General features: G+C 33.5%; 2 protein-coding genes across 2 annotated transcripts; one reads left to right on the top strand and one right to left on the bottom strand.

Moving 5' to 3' along the window:
* Positions 1 to 8,176: 8,176 nt before the first annotated feature.
* LOC134265807 (uncharacterized) lies at positions 8,177 to 10,064 on the bottom strand. Its single transcript, XM_062748021.1, has 3 exons — positions 10,033 to 10,064; positions 9,717 to 9,957; positions 8,177 to 9,251 (listed from the first exon to the last, which is right to left on the bottom strand). Exons 1-3 carry the CDS (start codon positions 10,043 to 10,045, stop codon positions 8,864 to 8,866), a joined length of 642 nt encoding a protein of 213 aa, XP_062604005.1. The 5' UTR covers positions 10,046 to 10,064; the 3' UTR covers positions 8,177 to 8,863.
* Positions 10,065 to 11,720: 1,656 nt separating this feature from the next.
* LOC134265811 (uncharacterized) lies at positions 11,721 to 17,142 on the top strand. The gene is made up of 6 exons (XM_062748024.1): positions 11,721 to 11,837; positions 12,234 to 12,443; positions 13,574 to 13,666; positions 14,243 to 14,398; positions 15,138 to 15,263; positions 17,104 to 17,142. Exons 1-6 carry the CDS (start codon positions 11,835 to 11,837, stop codon positions 17,140 to 17,142), a joined length of 627 nt encoding a protein of 208 aa, XP_062604008.1. The 5' UTR covers positions 11,721 to 11,834.
* Positions 17,143 to 19,980: the final 2,838 nt, after the last annotated feature.

Raw genomic sequence — 19,980 nt, 5'->3', positions numbered from 1 at the left:
TTTGCGACCTATGTGTAACTAAAACAAGAGGCCCAAGGGCCTTGAATCGCTCTTCTGATAAATTGTACAATCTATCACTTCTATTTGAAGTCTCTTACTCTAAGTATCCTAAGATGCATGAACTGACAAAGTTTGATGATTCTTTGCCTGTTAGGACTAAAAATATTTCAGTATAGCTATAAAATACCATAAGTAGCACATGGTGACCTACTTTTTGATTTGAAACTTTCTGAGGACTCAAGATGCATTAATTGACAAAGATTGATGGTTCTATTGAATAAGTACCTCACATATTAAAGTAGGTCACTGTGACCTTCTCATGGTTGACATTCCCCGAGGACCAAAGATGCATCAACTATCGGAGTTTGATGATTCTAAGCCAATTAGTACCAGAGATATTTAAATAAAGCCATAAAATGTCAAAAATAAGTCACCGTGACTTCTTTTTTGGTCAACATTTTCCGAGGACCCAAATGCATCAACTGACAATGTTTGATGATTCTAAGCCAATAAGTATCTAATTAAAAGTAGGTCATTGTGACCTACTTTTTGGTCGACATTCTCTGAAAACCCAAGATGCCTCAACTGACAATGTTTGATAATTCTTAGCCAAAAAGTACCTAAGATATAGCGATAAAATGTCAAAACTAGGTCACACTGACCTACTTTTTGGTCGACATTCTTCGAAAAACCAAGTTGCATCAAATGACAAAGTTTTGATAGTTCTAAGCCAAAAAATACCTAAAAATACTTAAATATAGCTATAAAATGTCAAAAGTAGGTCACCATGACCTACTTTTTGGTCAACATTTTCCGAGGACCCAAGATGCATCAACTGACAATGTTTGATGATTTTTGGTCGACATTCTCCGAAAACCTAAGTTGCATCAACTGACAAAGTTTGATGATTCTAAGCCAAAAAGTACCTAAGACATTGAAATATAGCCATAAAATGTCAAAAGTAGGTCACCGTGACCTACTTTATGGTCGACATTCTCCGAAAACCCAAGTTGTATCAACTGACAAAGTTTGATGATTATAAGCCAAAAAGTACCTAAGATACTGAAATATAGCCATAAAATGTCAAAAGTAGGTCACCGTGACCTACTCTTTGGTCGACATTTTCCGAAGACCCAAGATGCATCAACTGACAAAGTTTGATGATGATAGGTCTGAAAGTATTCAAAATATGCCTTTTAAACAATCTGAAAACAAATGCCTGCAAAATTCAAAAAGTAGGTCACAGTGACCTACTTTTTCATAAATATGTTTTAAGGCCCCAAGATGCATAAACTTACAAGGTTTGGTGTATCTAAACCTCTCAGTATCTGAAATAATGGGATGAAATGTTGTAGAAAAGATGAGCCATAAAATTCAAAAAGTAGGTCAAGGTGACCTATTTTTAAGTTGACCTTGTTTAAGGACCCAAGATGCATCAACTGACAAAGTTTGATGATCATAGGCCTTAAAGTGTCCAAAATATGCATCCAAATCAATTTGAAAACAAAAGCCCGTAAAATTTAAAAAGTAGGTCACCGTGACCTACTTTTGTGTTAACATGATGTGAAGTCCTTAGATGCATCAACTAACAAGATTTGATGATCCTAGTCTTTATAGTAAGCAAAATATCAACATTTTTATAAAGTGTAAATTTTGGTTAATTTTGAAGTGACCTTGAGACCACACCCTTTGCCCCAGGGTCATGCCTTGAACAATTTTTAATCTTCAACATATCCTGAACCTTGTATGTAAGTTTGGTGAAAATCTGCCTGGTGGTTCTGGAGAAGAAGATTTTTTAGCAACCAGTACTTTTGGTTCTATTTTCCTGATTGTCTCCCCTTGTTTTAGGGTCCCAACCCTAGTTTTAGTATAAATGGTAGCCCTTGGGCCAAGGACACCCTGTAACAAATTTGATAATGATTGGCCAAGGGGTTCTTGAGTTATGGCCCATATTCTAAAAAGTTAACGCACACCGCACAAATGGCCATAGCATTAGCTCTTTGAGCCTTTGGCTCAGAAGAGATAACAAGAGGCCCATGGGCCACATCGCTCACCTGAGAAGCTTTGACCATTCTGTTCTTTACCAGATTTCACCCTTGTTATACATAATGCATCCCCACCCTACCCCACTGATCATAATTTAGACATTTTGAAATCTACACTACCCCATGATCCTTCCATGGGCACATATGTTTCAGCTTTTTTGGCCCAGTGGTTCCTGAGAAGAAGATTTTCAAAGATTTTTCCTATATATTTCTATGTAAAACTTTGATTCCCTATAATGGCCCCGCCCTTCCCCCGGGGGTCATGATTCCTACAATTTAGAATTTATACTACCCCAGAATGCTTCCACATAAGCTTCACTTTTTCTGGCCCAGTGGTTCTTGAGAAGAAAATTTTCAAAGATTTTTCCTATATGTTTCTATATAAAACTTTGATACCCCATTGTGGGCCCGCCCTTCCCCTGGGGGTCATGATTTGAACAATTTAGATTCTACACTATACCAGGATGCTTCCATATAAGTTTCAGCTTTTCTGGCCCAGTGGTTCTTGAGAAGAAGATTTTCAAAGATTTTTCCTATATATTTCTATGTAAAACTTTGATTCCCCATTGTGGCCCCACCCTTCCCCCGGGGGTCATTATTTGAATCATTTAGAATCTACATTATACCAGGATGCTTCCACATAAGTTTCAGCTTTTCTGGCCCAGTGGTTCTTGGGAAGAAGATTTTCAAAGATTTTTCCTACATATTTCTATGTAAAACTTTGATTCCCCATTGTGGCCCCGCCCTTCCCCGGGGGGTCATGATTTGAACAATTTAGAATTTACACTATACCAGGATGCTTCCATATAAGTTTCAGCTTTTCTGGCCCAGTGGTTATTAAGAAGAAGATTTTCAAAGATTTTCCCTATATAATTTCTATGTAAAACTTTGATTCCCCATTTTGGCCCCGCCCAATCCCGGGGGGTCATGGTTTGAACAATTTAGAATCTACACTTCCCAAGGATGCTTTCACACAAGTTTTAGCTTTTCTGGCCCAGTGGTTCTTGAGAAGAAGATTTTCAAAGATTTTTCCTATATATTTCTATGTAAAACTTTGATTCCCCATTGTGGCCCCGCCCTTCACCGGGGGGTCATGATTTGAACAATTTAGAATTTACACTATACCAGGATGCTTCCATATAAGTTTCAGCTTTTCTGGCCCAGTGGTTCTTGAGAAGAAGATTTTCAAAGATTTTTCCTATATATTTCTATATAAAACTTTGATTCCCCATTGTGGCCCCGCCCTACCCCCAAGGGTCATGATTTGAACAATTTAGAATCTACACTATCCAATTATGCTTCCACATAAGTTTCAGCTTTTCTGGCCCAGTGGTTCTTGAGAAGAAGATTTTTTAATGACCCCACCCTATTTTTGTCTTTTCTTGATTATCTCCCCTTGCGAGGGGATATGTCCCTTCATTTTAACAATTTAAATTCCCCTTCACCCAAGGATGATTTGTACTAAGTTTGGTCAAAATTGGCCCAGTGGTTCTTGAGAAGAAGTCGAAAATGTGAAAAGTTTACAGACGGACAGACAGACGGACGGACAGACGGACGGACGACGGACAAAATGTGATCAGAAAAGCTCACTTGAGCCTTCGGCTCAGGTGAGCTAAAAAGCTCTTTTGATATGATCATTTGACATCCAAAATTCCCGTTAATTCAGGTATGTGCCGGAAAACAATTGTTCCATAAAATATGAAATTTTCACTTCATTCTGGAAGTTCTATGAAATTTTATTGTAAATTTTACACGGAATGTCCAAACAAATGAGGCCTTGAAAATGACGTCAAAAGGGGGCAGGGGTTTCCGTTTCCAACATTCTATAAAGATTTGCCCCTGAAAAAAACTGGTATAGACCTAAAATATGTTGATATTGGCTACAGCGAAATAGTATGCATCCAGAGTACTTGTCTTTTAATGTCAAAATAGATTCAGAGAGAAAAGGGATACACAGTTAAAGTCAATTTGCAATCAAGGTGTGAAAAATCAATCACGTCAAAAACTGACGTTGATCATCTGTTGTAGATATTGAACTCCCAAAAGCAAAATATCCCGGCACAATCAAGCGCGGATCTCTCCCAATGTATTAATCAATTTGGAATACAGTATTATATTCATTGAAGACCACTGTTCATGGCATTGTAAATCAAATAAACAAGACGGGTTTAAGTCCTTACTCAGCTCCAGGGAATCTCATCAAAAACGTGTATGAGGTAGAAGAAGCGGACATTGAAAAAACAATGACGTTATCGGACGTCATGAAAATAAACGACGACAGCGCCGGGTGATCATATAATATCGTTTTCATTTTATAATTTTTGGCAAATAATGAACGTATCAGGCTAAATTTTTCAACATTTCTTTATTTTTTGTTTTTTTTTATGTTACATATAAATTTTGAAAGCACAGACTACATAGTACTAATTTTATAGCCTCAGTCCACGAACTTTTTGATAACCCCTCGTAAGTGTGAGATAGAGGGTCATCTCAAGAGCATTCAAGCCAAGCTTTCTGATGATCTCTCTCTCTCTCTCTCTCTCTCTCTCTCTCTGTGATATTTGTTATCACTACTTTTTAAAACGAGGCAAGCTATTGACCAACAAGTTGACAAAACAAGAATATAAAACGTCTTGCTTGGTCATCATTTTGCAAGTACTATTGTTGATACATTGACCTTGTCAGCAAATACAATCTATCAGTAGGTCAAATGCTGACTGACATTTTTCATACTTACTGCATTTTATGCCATTATAAATACACTGAAATTCTACAGATTTTTCCCTTTACCCAAATAAGCAAAGGGCACATGGTATGTGGGACTGGTCGATGGGATGTTACTCCTTCATGACACCTGGTCCTGCCTCTGATGATTTTTAGAGGTCTGTATTTGCCTGGCTTGCTTGTATTGTGAAAATGGTCTTTTTGCTTGAATACTTTTCGTTAACTTCATATTTTGTGCTAAATTATGATTACAAGTGTATTGTACCATTTATATAATTTGCTCAGAAGTTTGAAAAATTAACACTTTTCCTTTTAATTCTATACCCTGTACATAGTACAAGTAAATGTACCTGTGTATAGGGTATATGATGATCCATACGTAAAATAAAAGGTGCTAAGTGACACTAAGAAAGAAAGATTACGTGAAAGTCTCAAAGGAAAAGTTGCAGATAAGATATGGATACCCATTATTCCCCATTTTCAAAAGTGAGTTATCTCCCCTCAAAATCGGAACTCTTCTACACTAGCCTAACTTCCGCGGACTACACATTACGATAATCCAACAAAATAGTGATCAACTTACACACTGTATTTAAAAATTTTAAAAGAAGGAAACGGTTTGCATTTTTTTAGATAATGAATTATTTTATAAAAGGTCTGTTAGCCCCCCCCTTTCTAGAAAGCTATACGAATTAGCCAGACACGAAGCATCATCTTTAAAAGTGGGGGGGGGGGGTAGCCAAAGAAATATTTTTTTCTTACCTTGAAAAGTTGACAAGCAAAGAAAAACCTTGCCCAAAGTTGAAAAAGCTACTTATTTCAGTACCAGTTCCTTGGCATACAATACTACATTTCTCTTATATAACTTTACCGTAGTATTAACTGTGTGTGTGTGTGTGGGGGGGGGGGGTTGGCAACCTGTCTATCAATGAACATTTTCAATAGAAACAAGTAATATTGGGAAAAAAGTGGGGGTGGGGCTAAGGTCCTTGACCCCCCCCCCCCCCGTGCGTACAGGTACATAGAACGAATATGTAAATGGGTTGAACAGTTGAATATGAACCATAGTTGTGAAAATTGAAAATTATTAGAATTACTATAATTGTGATTTCAATAAAATTACGGTACATATATTTTTTCACAGATGTACATGTATGTCAGTTACACGGGGCTACATGAGTCTCTCTCTCTCTCTCTCTCTCTCTCTCTCTCTCTCTCTCTCTCTCTCACATATTGTTTTTTACACACTTTGCAAAAAAGAATAACTTATAAAAATAAATACATGTACTTACACTGAAAGGATTTTTAACAAATAAATAACAGTTGAGAAAAGAATGTTTTCCGTTAATTAACGAGAAATACGCTAGGAAATTATTGTATCAATTTCGTAGTTCTGCTCTCAATTCTCTGATCTAAAACAAAATGTGTATTTTATTCGGGAATATACATGTACATATGCTTAGATCCTACACTAAAACTTTGATTAAATGCAGCTCAGACTTTATACGACATATGTAACACGAATTCAGGTCAATGCTATTTTAATTAGTCTTTCTTCGTTACATGAGGACATGAGATTAAATTATTCATTTAGAATTCTATTCAAAGTTTTAATACTACATATGGTGAATCAATTATTTTACAAATAAAAAATTCTAGAAACACTGTTAATTCAAATGAAATAGGCCTTTAATTGTCACCAAATGTGTTCTTGTAAAAGTAAAAGTTCTATGTTATGACATACAATCGAGCAAAAACGCAGTTTCTTGGTATCGGTCGCGGAAGACGAAGTACTGCTGTATATGCAGCAATTTCAGAGGTAATCATCAGTCTCCAAAAAATTCCTAGAGATACAAAGAAAATATGGCAGCAGCAGGCTAGATTAATTCTTAAAAACAGAGACGTATAATAGAAAAAAAAACTTTATAACTAAAAATTTGTTCCGCACATTTTGTAAATAATGATGAGCCGTCTGCAGAATATCCACTACCGAAAATTAGCTTATTAGCTTTTTTTTTAATAGGCCTATTCGAATACGTATCAGCATTTTATCAGTAATTTGTTTCTTTCTTTTATTTTGTAAGGGGGGGGGGCACACAGCACCTTATTATAGTACTACACAGATTAATACAAATCCAGAAAGAGACTATGAGTGGGCAATTTAAAAAAAATACGAATCAGTTAAGATTTCTTTTTATTCACAAGCACAATAACATTTTTCCATATGACAGATGCATTACACCATAAACATGTTTACATCAAGAACGTCCGCGGAAGTGACTTTATTTATAGCGCATGCGTATTAAACACAGTAAAAGAGTTCCCTTCAGGGGAAAAAACTCACCTTTTGAAAATGGGGAATAATAGAAAGAATGGCAATGCCAATGTTTTGCTTTATGTGAATCCCTAAATAATATTTGTATGATAAAAACGTAAAATAAGAGTTATACAGTGTCACTGTGTAAAGAAAATCAGATCTATCTTCTTCTTACCATTAATCATTTATTGTACTTATAAACGCTCCAAAGCAAATTCAGCATTTTATTTATTGAGGTAAACTTTAAAAGACCGCGGAACATTAACTGGCAAAATTGGAAATATACAGCTTACGTCATTTCTATCTGCTACAATCAAAACCTTCAGTGATAGACAATGAGATGGGCGGGGATATTCGACGTGGACGTGGGGTAAACATCGGATTGAAACTGCAGATCGAAATTCATTTTCAATTCACCTGAGCTGTTTTCAAAGCAAAGAGGGAATGTATGATCCAAAAATCAACTAATTTCAACTCCCAAATACATACTGTTTGAAGTTCACATTAATATGAGTTTTCGATTATAATTTTAAGAACGCGAAAGATCATAGAAGATATAGATTATTTTTCAGGAGATATTTGATTCTAGAGGAGGGGGGTGTAAAATTGTTGAGTCAGGTCATGGCTTAACATGACAATATATTTTATTTCTAGGATTATAAGAGTGCATGAGTTTTATACTTATTCTCACTGAAAACTGTTGGACAACTTTATTTAAAAATCGTTCAGCCCCCCAACACAAAGATATACGTATTATAGTTACCAAACAGAAATGAAATATTTGTCCCGTAAATGTTAATTTATTTAAAACACTGGACACAAAAAATTCAAACTGTACCAAAATTGAAATTATTTGTCTTCTGGGTCAATCAGTAATAATGTGCCTTCTAGCGTAGCTGAAGAGGATTGAAAATGAATTTCGATCTGCAAATTTCAATCCGATGTTTTCCCCACGTCCGCGTCGAATTGTACCCGCCCATTTCATTGTCTACCATGAAGGTTTTGATTGTAACAGATAGAAATGACATAAGCTGTATGTTTCCAATTTTGCCAGTTAATGTTCCGCTATCTTATAATTCTGCAAAAAAAAAAAAAAATTGCAACCTTATCCAAATTCATTTATAATGCCGAATACAATGAACAAGTAGCAATATATCCTTTAGTTATTATCTGCAAATTGGGTTTATGTTTCCTAGTTGATTATGAACATACTCAACGTACAAACAATTTCTAGACCAAGGCAAGTTATTGACAAACAAGTTGATGAAACAGGGATATCAACAGTCTCTTTATAAAGTATATGTAATCATAATAAACTTACATAAAGTTGAATGCTGACTGACAATTTTCAAACATTGTTATGTCATTATGAACACACTGCATTGTCCACAGATTTCATGTTTGTTCTCTCATGACAAGGAGCACATGACGAATGTTACTAGAGAAGTTTATACTCCCCCAAAGCACCTATTCCCAACTCTGATTTATAAGAGATCTGTGTTTGCTCTCCTGTCAATTTGTATTGTTTCTAAAGACTTTTAAGGTTGAATATTCTTCGTAATCTCTAAATTTTGTTGTATTGTATAAATTTTTAGTTTTTAATTGATACTTTAGATGGAAATTCAGTTCTTGATTACTCGCAGTTACTCCGCTCATATTTTTCACGTCTGATAAAGTAATTGAACATTTTCATAGGAGAGTGGTATAATCTATGTTGAAGAAATTAACTGGTATTAGACTTATGATGGAAAGAAATTTTGATTAGAACTGGCTCAATTTAATTGCAGTCACTGCTAGAAGAGCTCGAAGTATCTGCACCAATAATCCGTTTTCCGGTCTTGTATAGATAATTCCAGAATTTATTATGGTCTTTCTCACACTTGCGCATCATATCTTTGCTTGATTTTTTCACTGTCTTTTTCGAATTTTTCTTTCTCTTCTGGCTCGTATGGCTTCCCTCTGCATTTGTCCTTGACCAAAAGAAACCAGATTCACCACTGTTGTTTTCATCTTCCTTTTCTTCGTCATCTTCTGAATTGTCTGACAACCTGACCTCGGGCTGACAGAAACCGGAAGTGCCAGGATCGGTCTCCGGTTCTTTAGAAGATCCTTTTCGAAGGAAGTTTCGCCTCATGTCGAGATCAATAGCTTCCTCCACGTACCTTCTGCATTTAAAGGGAAAAATGAAGTGTTCAATACTAGTGCATTAAGAAGATCACGAAGAAGATCACTAGCATATTTTTGTTGTCGCATATGTAATATATTTGAGATGAGATAAAAAAAATCACATTTCTAATGTACTTTATTCCGGAGAGAACAGATTATTTAAGTTTGTTTGAGTAGGAAATGGTTGGGTTTGAAGTGCACGTACGTAGTACCAAACCACAGGGACTCCCTTATCCCTTTTGGTGGGGTTTAGGGACACTTGATTTTCATCCACCTTTCATAATCTTGCTGCTCACTGACAGACATCCCTTGCATGCTGTATTCGCTCACGCTCTATGTCGGATGAGGTATACATAACCCCTAATTTTAGCTGGTGCGTTTTCCATTGCTACCGTATTTATTTTAATTACTATCCCCATCTCCAGATATCCCAAAATAACTTTCAGCTTATATGACTTGGTTACCTGATATCCGCGTCTTTTTCCTGTTCTACATTTTCCTTCATCTTATCCAGTTTCCATTGAATCCGGTTTAGCAGAGTGACGTTACTCTCTATCTCGTATAATTCTCTCACTTCCGGATCAAACAGTTCCAGATTGGCTTTAACGTCCACAAGAATTTTCTCAAAATTCGAAGCGTTGACTAAATGGCTGCGAAGAATGAACAACGCCTCTTGTTTACAAAATCGTGTCAATTTCCTTTTTCCTGGAAGAAAAAAATGCTTCTCCGTGGACAAAATTCATTTTCATAAATAAAAATCAATTATAATAGAAGACCTACCTTTTCTTTCCATATCATTTTACATAACGCAATATACCGGTATAAAGATAAACAAAAAAATTTATCAGGTGCACAGACGAGCAGGTAATCTATGTCTCTTGCATGAATACATGTAACTACACATTTTTGTATTATCTGGACATGTCAAGAGTCATTATCAAAATGCGTCCGTCTTCCGTTTGAAATTCCATTTTAGTTAGAAATGTTAAAATTTTGTCGTGAACATATTTTCTAATCTATTGTTTATTGAATTTTTTGTCATGACTTCTGGTGCTCTCGAGTACTAGCAAAGTACGTGTCTCTTACTGGAATGCGGATGTTGATTTCATAGCTGTATTGTATGGTATTCTGGGAACACTACGAGAAATATACTGTACCTTTGTATTTGTTTTATGAATGTACACATGTATATTCTTAAGTTTCGTGTTTTGTTGCCTAACCTCCATAATACAAAAAGTAACAGTAACTCAGGTCCTTTATTTTCAAGACTGTAGTAACCAGTTTCTAAAATTATGATAAAAAACACTAGCTTATTAAGGTACCTTCCAGGATCTTTCAAACAAGCTCGGAAATCATTGGTAACTTCAGAGAAGTTTTCCGAGCTTATTCGAAAAATCTGAAAAGAAGCAATTGCTACTAATCATTTCCACTTGAGAATATGTTTTGTTTAATTAGTCTAGATGCTGATCAATTCTACCGATCTCTAAAAAGTTGAATTTTTCACTTCCAGTTGAAAATACAGTAAACTACAGGAACTTAAGCTTAAAGTACATTCAACCCGATGTCCCCTTTTGATTTACCATTCTACATTGAGACCCCCTCCCCCTTACACCACCCCAAGTGAAATTAAGTCATTCCAATGGCTTTTGACCATCCACTAAATTCTGTAAAGCCTTTTTCATTAAAATATATTAAGTTTCATTTCATTTTTTTCTTTAGAGAGTCTGTAGAGTCGAATAAAAAATTACATATATATTTTTTTCAATTTCTTTTTCAGTGGTATTAATTTTTGACTTTCTTAAAAGAAAAAGACACAGAAATATTAAAAAAAAAATAGAGTGTCACTTCATTAAGGGAAACTTTTATTTTTTTAAATAGAAAAATAAAGTTTAATTTTTGGAGTTCATTGGCTATTGAGAGTGATAACAAACATACTGGAAAACAAAAATCCTTTTATTGTAATGACTAACTTAAACATATAGGTATGATCAAAAGCTTGAAAATAAAATTTAACTGGTTATAATTAATCTCTAGAAATAGACTTTAAGTTAAAAGAGGCCAGGAACTCATATGCAGCTGAATTTATAAAACTTACCTTCAAAACACTGAAGGAAAAGGTAAACTTTGTATAGTTTTTTTTTGGGGGGGGGGGGTAATTTTGTCCTAATCGTCAACTGTAGAATTAACTTTTCCGAAAATACACAGGCAATTTAATTTTGAAACCATAATTTAGTATATACATGTATTTGTATTTTGTTTAAGTTTTAAATCACCTTCATTCTGATATCAAACCCCCCCCTCTCTCTCTCTCTCTCTCTCTCAGCAAACAAACAAAAAATAGAATTAGAAAGTACATTTTCAAATCAATATCACTGTAAAGTTAGATAAGTGCTCATAGTATGAAACTTTTTGACGGTAAGCAAACTTACTTATCTATGCAGTCACTGTGGTGTTTATTTTGGGTAATCTAACTTTGGCGGCATTCAGTTCATTGTGAATATGAAAGCTAGCGTAATGACGCAGTACTAATCAAATATAATGGTATGTGGGCACTAATGTCACTGAAATAAATATCATCGGTCATGGTAAGCAGAAAAATAATTTTTTTGTCTAGTTGTATTGATTTAGTTAGTTATTATTTAGCTATTATTTATTAATTATTTATTTTATGCATTTATTGAGCAAATTTTAGTACACATTAAATCATTCACATTCCAATTGGTTATATGTAAACCCGAGTTTTTTTAATTTGTTTTAAATGGAATAACTCTTTGTAATGTATGAAGTTTAAGTGGAGACTTATAAGGAGAAATAAAAAATATCTATTTAATTCAACATTAAAGCTTTTATTCACGCTAGACCTATGAAAATAATTATTGAGAAAGTCAAAGTGTACATAAAACCACGCTATGCAGATAAGCAATGCTTTTTTTTTTAGAACATTCCGATTTCCCTCTGTGAAGTTCTTCTTTTTCTTACAGTCACTAGGAACTGAATACTCAGACAATTTTGAATTTTATGACGACAGCAGTGGACAGCAAACAGTGACACCTAGCGGCACTATTTCACATCAGAGTCAGCAGCCCGGTTCTCAGTACTGGGACTCTAATTTCCCGAGTCTGCTCAGCAGTCTTGGGGTGGAGGCCAAACTTCCGAAAGTTAGAAGAATCCGGCCGCCATTGAAGAGACAGGTTTAATTTATTATTTAGTGATATTTATAATCTACTGTATTAAAAAAATGAAATATTATATCCACCGAGAGTCATTTTGCTTTTGAGATTTCCAAAGATTTTTCCTTATTTTACTAGCGCAAAACTTTGACCATGCATTTGGGAGTGACCCAATGGAGGCTCAAAGTCATGCATAATTTGAGTTATGCCTTGAGGTACTCCACGTAGAAGTGTTTAAATATTAATTACCGGTATATATCATTAAATGATGACCTTAGTTTATTCTTGGAATTGGAATTCCAACAGTTTGTTGGAATACTTGGTCTCCAAAGACAACATACTAGTAAATGTTGTCAATAAGAAACTCCAGCATCCTTATAATATTATTACCTTCAGAGAATTTGTTTGTATAATTACTTAATTAGAATGGTTTTTAACGAATTAATTTTGCTGATGACCTATCACAAGTTGTGAACATTTCCATGGAGAAGCAGTTGTCTACTATGCAAAAATAATATAGTTTTAGATTTATTGTGCGAAATGATTGTATAAATTGTAAAAGAGTATCGTGAGTTTCTTGGAAAGTGAACTGTGAGTACATGTATATGCTGGATTTCCGGACGAAGAATTATCATCAAGTTCTTCCAAAATACAGATATAACAATGAGACTTGCACACAAAGAAGATATTATTACATGTATAAGTATTATCTGCTGCAACCATAAAATATTGTTCAAATGGTCTCTCTAAGTCTTTCATAACCCATTTCAAGGGCATCTAGTACAGGAGGTCCATTAAGAGGATCCAGTCCCAATGCAGAATAGATTTTTCCCAAAGGTCAAATCCAAAATTTCGAGAAGATTAAATTTATCCAAAGAATCCATTTCTTTTTTAACACAATCAAAAATTTTGAACGCAAAGATGTGTACAAAGAAATACAAGCATACATTATTACTGTTGTGTAAAAAAAAATTAAGGTTGAAAAAATAAGTTAAAATGTTGCTCTTGAATAAAAATCCCAATTCCAGGGGTATCATGTAAATTGCTTACCCATTTCAGACACCTGACCCCTCCTCTTGTGTTTTCTGAGCCAGTTAAACATAAAAAAAGGAAATTGTTCACCTTTATCTTTACCCTTTCCATTATAATAGATCTCGGGTTCCACGTCACAAAAGACACCGAGAGATTCATCAAAAGCCAGAACGAGGGATCCCTCATCCGAGGAACCATGGAGAAGAAACGAGGTACTTGTTTAAAATAAACCCCAGAAAATACCATCTAATGATTTTAAGGAGGCTTTAAGCACTGAACACTAAAGAATTCTATTTATAGGGTAGTTTTATGCAGTCTAGAGTGATCTGCCCTTACAATTAAGATAAAAAAAATGGTTATTTACACTAAATTACACTATTTGTAATAATTAAATTATTCTTCGCATTTTATTAGACCAAAAATAAATAAAGAAATTCATTTTTTTCCGTTTATTTTCCTTATGCAAGTAAACAACAGTGATATTGTCTTTGAACATTTTTCCTGTAGCAATAAGGCAGGTACCCTATGTTAAAAATTAACCAAATAGTCCCAATATGCACCCCTTACATGATATATTTTTTATCCAAGTCCAAAAAGCACTTTTTATTAGTGGTTTGAGCTTCATTAAATAAAATCATTAGCATCTGCATTCATATAGGACTTCCACTTTATCTAATTTTGTGGTTGGTACATTGGGTACGATAATGGAAACGTATTAGTATTCGGCTTTCCTGTTAATACGTTAATACTTTAATGTTTGTCTATTTTTATTTTCATTGTTCCTTAAGGCCAGATGGTTGAAAGTAGAAAATATTGTAAGGGAAAAGATGGAACAGTTTGATCATTATTATACACAGCTAGTGTCACACAATGAAGCCACACGGGCAGAAAACGATAGAAACTCCCATCAACTGTACAACAAACTCTGGCTGGAGGAGGAAAAGGTAGAATTACAGACATATTTAGGAAAGAGATTTTAATATAGAAAAAAATGTACTCTTATTCTAAAGAAAAATAAGCAAAACTGCTAAGTACATGTATTCTAGAAGTTAGAAATCTCTTAGTAATTTAAAGGGGCATAGACACAGTTTCAGCTTAAAATTTTCAAATTTATTTTTTCATTTTTACAAATATTTAAACTGAGATCTTTCTTATCATCATCAAAAATGTGAACTTCATTTGTCGAGATTCTAGACAGATTTAGAGCTCCAAACCTATGTTTTGTAAACAGGGTCCATGTCATGTTTTGTTTACATAGATTGATAGACTTATATTTGTTTGTTCAAAGCAGATAATTGCAATAAAGAAGTTAATTCTAAACACAATTAGACAGTTTCTATAGATTTGCTGAATTTCATTTTGTTATAAATATGATATTTTCTATATGTAAACAAAAACAAGGTACGAGCCTAGTTTACATTATGAAGAACTTTAAGTTCTGTATCTCGTTTGTTAATCAATAAATGATGTTCAAATATTTGCTGATCATTAGATGATGCCTTAGTTAGGAATTGTAAGCATTAAAATTGGTTTAAAAAATTCAGTTGAAACTGTGTCCATGTCCCTTTAAAGGAGAAATATTTATAAATATGTATAGTGCATATGTATAGTATTCATTCAAAACGCTGGCCTCTTTTGTTTCAAAACAATTATAAAATTGAGTATGTGTTATATTTTAATCAGAGAAGAAAAGCGGTTGTTCAGGGCTCTACGTACGACAGAATTTGGAGGCACCACGCCTTGATGAGACAGAGGGGTGAGGATGAATGGCGGAGAAAAATGGAGAGGAACAGTACACTGCAATATGACGTATGTTTATAGTTGTTATATAGTATCCAAGTACTCAATCTGTTATTTCCGAGTTTCTGTGATTAATGTTTATTATACCCCCCGCTTGAAAAGTGGGAGGGTATATAGTAATCGGTATTTCCGTCCGTCCGTCCGTCTGTACGTCCGTCCGTCTGTTACGCTTTGGGGTACCCATCTCTTATCCGCAACTCCTCTCATACCACTGAAGGAAATTTAATGAAACTTTCACAGAATCTTCATTACATGTTGCCATTGTGCACCTCCTATTTTACTTTTTGATCTGACAGATATTTTGGATTTTCCAGAGCAAAACATGGACGCTGCCGTTATATTCATATGGGAGGCGGGGGGTATCATTTAGTGAGCTCATTGCTCACAGTACCTCTAGTTTTCATCATGATATGGAGTTAACAAACAATAATCAAACAATCAAGTTCAAAGAAAAAAATACTAAAAGGGAATAGAGATACTTCGGACCTTTGAAACATCAGAGGTAGGATCGGGTGTCATGGAGGAGTAAAAATCCTATGTCGACCCATCATTATGATAGTGCTATGAAGATAAGAAACAGTACCCTATGCTTTCCTCATAATATTATAAAAATGATGAAATACCTGGTACTATGCTCCATAAATAAATAAATAAGCTTATCCTCACCACTGAATCGTGAATATGTCACCAGACATATACAGCTCAACGCACGTTTTAAACTCACTTGGTTTTTCGCACAAATTAAAGTAACAATTTTCTTGCAATAAAACTTAAAATCATCGAGTTTCAGTAGGAGACATAACTCTTCTATTATTAAATATGTCATGTTAGGGTGCATATTCTCTAAAATCATTATCTAAAGTTTTAAAAGTCAATGTTCTAAAAGGGAATTTGTTTTTAAATTGTTTGATGTTAAATGTGTATGATTTTATATTGTGATACATGTAGGTATTTACAAATTAATTAATCGAACTGTCTTTGATACTATTTGGTTGAAATGTTCAAACTGACTTCTTACAAATGAGTATTTTTCTAGGTACTTTGCATATTTTCCATACTTGTCTTGGTTTTGTCGAAATGCAGCGCCGAAAAATGACAAAACTGCATAAAGAAATCATGTGAAAGGATAGGATAATAAAGAATTGTTTATCTTTCAACGTAGTAAATTGTAAATATTGAAAAGAATTTTTTTTTACATTTATGGCCAGAAACTTTGAAATTTTGCGTTAGTGGGTATCTTTCGTGATGCTATATTTCAGGAGGTTAACCTGAAAAATGCCATCTTTTTAACATGGAAAGCAGTCGAACAGATGAGAAATACTTCTTTCTTCTTGTGCCTTAGTGTCATATTAATGTAAAGAAAATACAGAAGTTACATAAACTGCACTGTTTCTGTATTAAGACAAGGCAAAAGTTTGCTTTAAAATGAATAGATACAAAGACGGTTGCAATTGACGAGAAACCATGAAAAAACCATTTGGAAACTCTCATAATATATCATCCAAGAGCATATAAAAGTCCTACCAATTATTATATGTGAATTATGTTTAAAGTAATGGAATATGATCAAAATTAAGTTATAAATCATTTATTATATTTTGTTGTCACGTTACACAATTTTGCATTTATAACAAAGTGACCTTAATTTGTGCGAAAAACCATATGAGTTTAAAAAGTGCGTTGAGCTGTACTCGCTTTGCTTAAATGTTACCTTTCCTTGATCCATGGAAAATATCATAATGTAATCATTAAAAAATAGTGGAAGTCGGAGGTTCTGAAGGTATATTGTACATGTGTTCATTTACTGAAGATGACGTTGATCTCTTTTACTTATCTTCTTTTCTTTCAGTCTGTGGACGTGTCTTTTGATGAAGAGGCTCTCAAGTAATTGGTGTGATTCAATAATCTTCAGTACACTTCATATTCCCAAGAAAAAGGCAGAGAAAGAAAAAAAGAATACATGTAAAATGTCTTTTACCTTCCTTTTTTTATCATAATTTATTATAATATAATTATTATAATTGTTAAGCATTAGTATGTACATGTACTTTGCTTTTTATTGCTATATGTATGAGTCGTGAGTAAGATGAAGTCCAGTTGAGAAGTTATTTAAAGGCATGTCTTTGTTCAAAACGTTGAGAAATAAATTATTTGTTTGTGAATTTTTAGCATTTCATGTTGTAAATGTTTATATCAGTTTATGTTTGTGAATATTTATCAGTTTATGATTGTGAATGTTTGTGAATATTTATCAGTTTATGTTTGTGAATATTTATCAGTTTATGTTTGTGAATATTTATCAATTAATATTGCAAGTGAGGAAAGAATCGTTAATTTATCATTTCTAATAAAATATACTGCAAAATCACATTTTTTTCTTGGGTTCAAATTTTCGTGGTTTGCGGAAAAATACATAGTGGACATGAATTCGTAGGTCTCTTCATACCTCGAAAACAGCAAAATTAACCTCCACGAAAATTTGTGATTTCACAGTATTCTTTGTTTCATAGCAGTTTTTTTGCTTTTTATTTGTACTACCACGTGCTTTTACATTGGATGAAAATGACGCGTTTACTATGATTTACCATCCTATGTGGGAAAACGATTCGGTTTTAAGGGACTCCGATCCTCAGTCAACTAGGAAGGACAACTCTTAAATTTATAATTTAATTCAAAAAGTCTCAAAATGAAGCTTGAAATTTAAATCTTTTCATGCAGCAATTTTCATTATATACCTCTCAATGTGTTTCAAGGTTCTTTGAAGTTCTCAGAAAGGTCTAATTAAAAGTTGAAATTTTTACCCCGTAAAAGCATTTTAGAATTACATATATCAAGAAATTAATGTTCATTTTAATCTTACCATAGATACCAATGAAATTAGAAATGATTTATGGAGCTTTGCAATTACAGGGGAATCTTTATACACTTTGAATTGTAAAATGATAGAAGTAAATAAAAGAGATTAAAGTGCATTATATGTATAAAAATTGTGAAATTTCTTCAAAAGACTGGATACCTATGATTTTTATTTTTGAAATGTGTTAATTGATCAAATTTGAATTGGAAAATGCATAGCAGGTGTTTTTATTCGCAATTCCTGAAAATATATTTGAGATTTACTAATTTTCTCTATATATTATGATTAACTTGAAAGATAATTGAAGAATTATTATGGGTAAAAACACGTTACTTTGAAAATTCAGAGACATTTTTGTGAGCATTTTCAATTAGTCAATGCTTGATTTTCAGAACCTGAGGATCGGAGTACCTTAAAGCTGTGCTAAACAATCTGCAAATCTTAATTAGAAACACTATGGTTACACTTCAAAGTAAAATGAACGACTTAATATCCAATGTTATTTGTTCTTACTAAACCTACAACCAAAAAATTAGAAAAAAACATTAACCAAACGGAAAATTAGGGGAATGAAAATTTTAAAAAAAATCATGATAAGACATGATCATGATTTTTGAGTTATTTTTCCTTTACTGAAAGCACTCATTTCTTTAATAGTTTTTTTTTTCATTCCATGCATATGTTTTCTTGATTATAAAAGAATCTCGAGTGCTTTGCTAATTCTTTAAAAATGATCAATTAGCAAGACATCTTACACTCTAAAGGGTATTATTTCTTTATTATTGACATTAATCTTACGTTCATTAAGCTCAACTAGATATTGTGACTGCCCACAGTAAGGATGAATGCTGATAAGGTTAATCGAGCGTTCGAATGAATTTACAGATATGGAAACTTAAAAGTAATCATGAAAAATATGTTTAGAGTGTTTAGTTTGCCGTCGGCAGAACTTGAACATTCGAGCCAATTAGATTACTTATTGGCGTTTACAAATCCATTTTTGAAATGTTTTCTAGTTATTGTATATGCAGGATAGTTTAAATTATATCTCAATCCAACCCTTTCTCATCTTTTGGAATAAAGTGAATATTGGTAAAACAAATTCTTAGCTTTAGCTATGAAGGGAGTCTTTATAACTGTGAGAATTGTACTGGTACTGTATACAGACATAGTGTCACCAATCGGCGCAAGGTATGCAGATCCTCCAGAGGTGTTCATATGTTAAATCAATACCGATGATAGTAATACAATCAAAAACCTAACCAAATTGTAAGGTCTTTGCAGATTCGAGCAGATGATGAAAGGGGTAGATCCGCCACTGGCAATTTTTTGCAGGTACAAAATTTACATAGATTATGGTGTTAAATGACCACATGGACATCGAAACAAAGTCGTGGAAGAAGTGTGACTTGATACTCAATACACCTACCCCATGATCAACCTTTGATACCGGACCTTTCATGCTTGCATCGCAACATTTTACAAGATTAATGTTGTAAATATTTATACATCTATCCTATGTTTGTAAAAAAAAAAAATGACGATAATGAGAAAAAATCAGATATTTTTTGTTAATTAGTGAATTGTACTTCCTCAAATACTGCCGATGCTCTAATATTTGTTAAAAAGAAAACATTGACTTCATGTAAATATAAATAATATATCGATTTAATGAAATTTCATAATCATTGGTTAAAAGTTAAACCTTTATAAACCTTTAAGTATAGGTATTGTAAGATAAAGAAAGAATACTTTTAAAAAACAAAGACAAATATTTCTGAATCCATCACCAAGTATAATAAGTCCATTTTTTTGTAGTAAAATACTGTTTACACATCAATTATGCTTCATGGCTTTATATCACCGAAG

Source organism: Saccostrea cucullata, unplaced genomic scaffold (assembly GCF_032062105.1).
Source record: "Saccostrea cucullata isolate Sc308-1 unplaced genomic scaffold, CSIRO_AGI_Scuc_v1 ctg299, whole genome shotgun sequence".
Taxonomy (NCBI): domain Eukaryota; kingdom Metazoa; phylum Mollusca; class Bivalvia; order Ostreida; family Ostreidae; genus Saccostrea; species Saccostrea cuccullata.
This window is presented reverse-complemented; position numbering and strand designations above follow the sequence as displayed.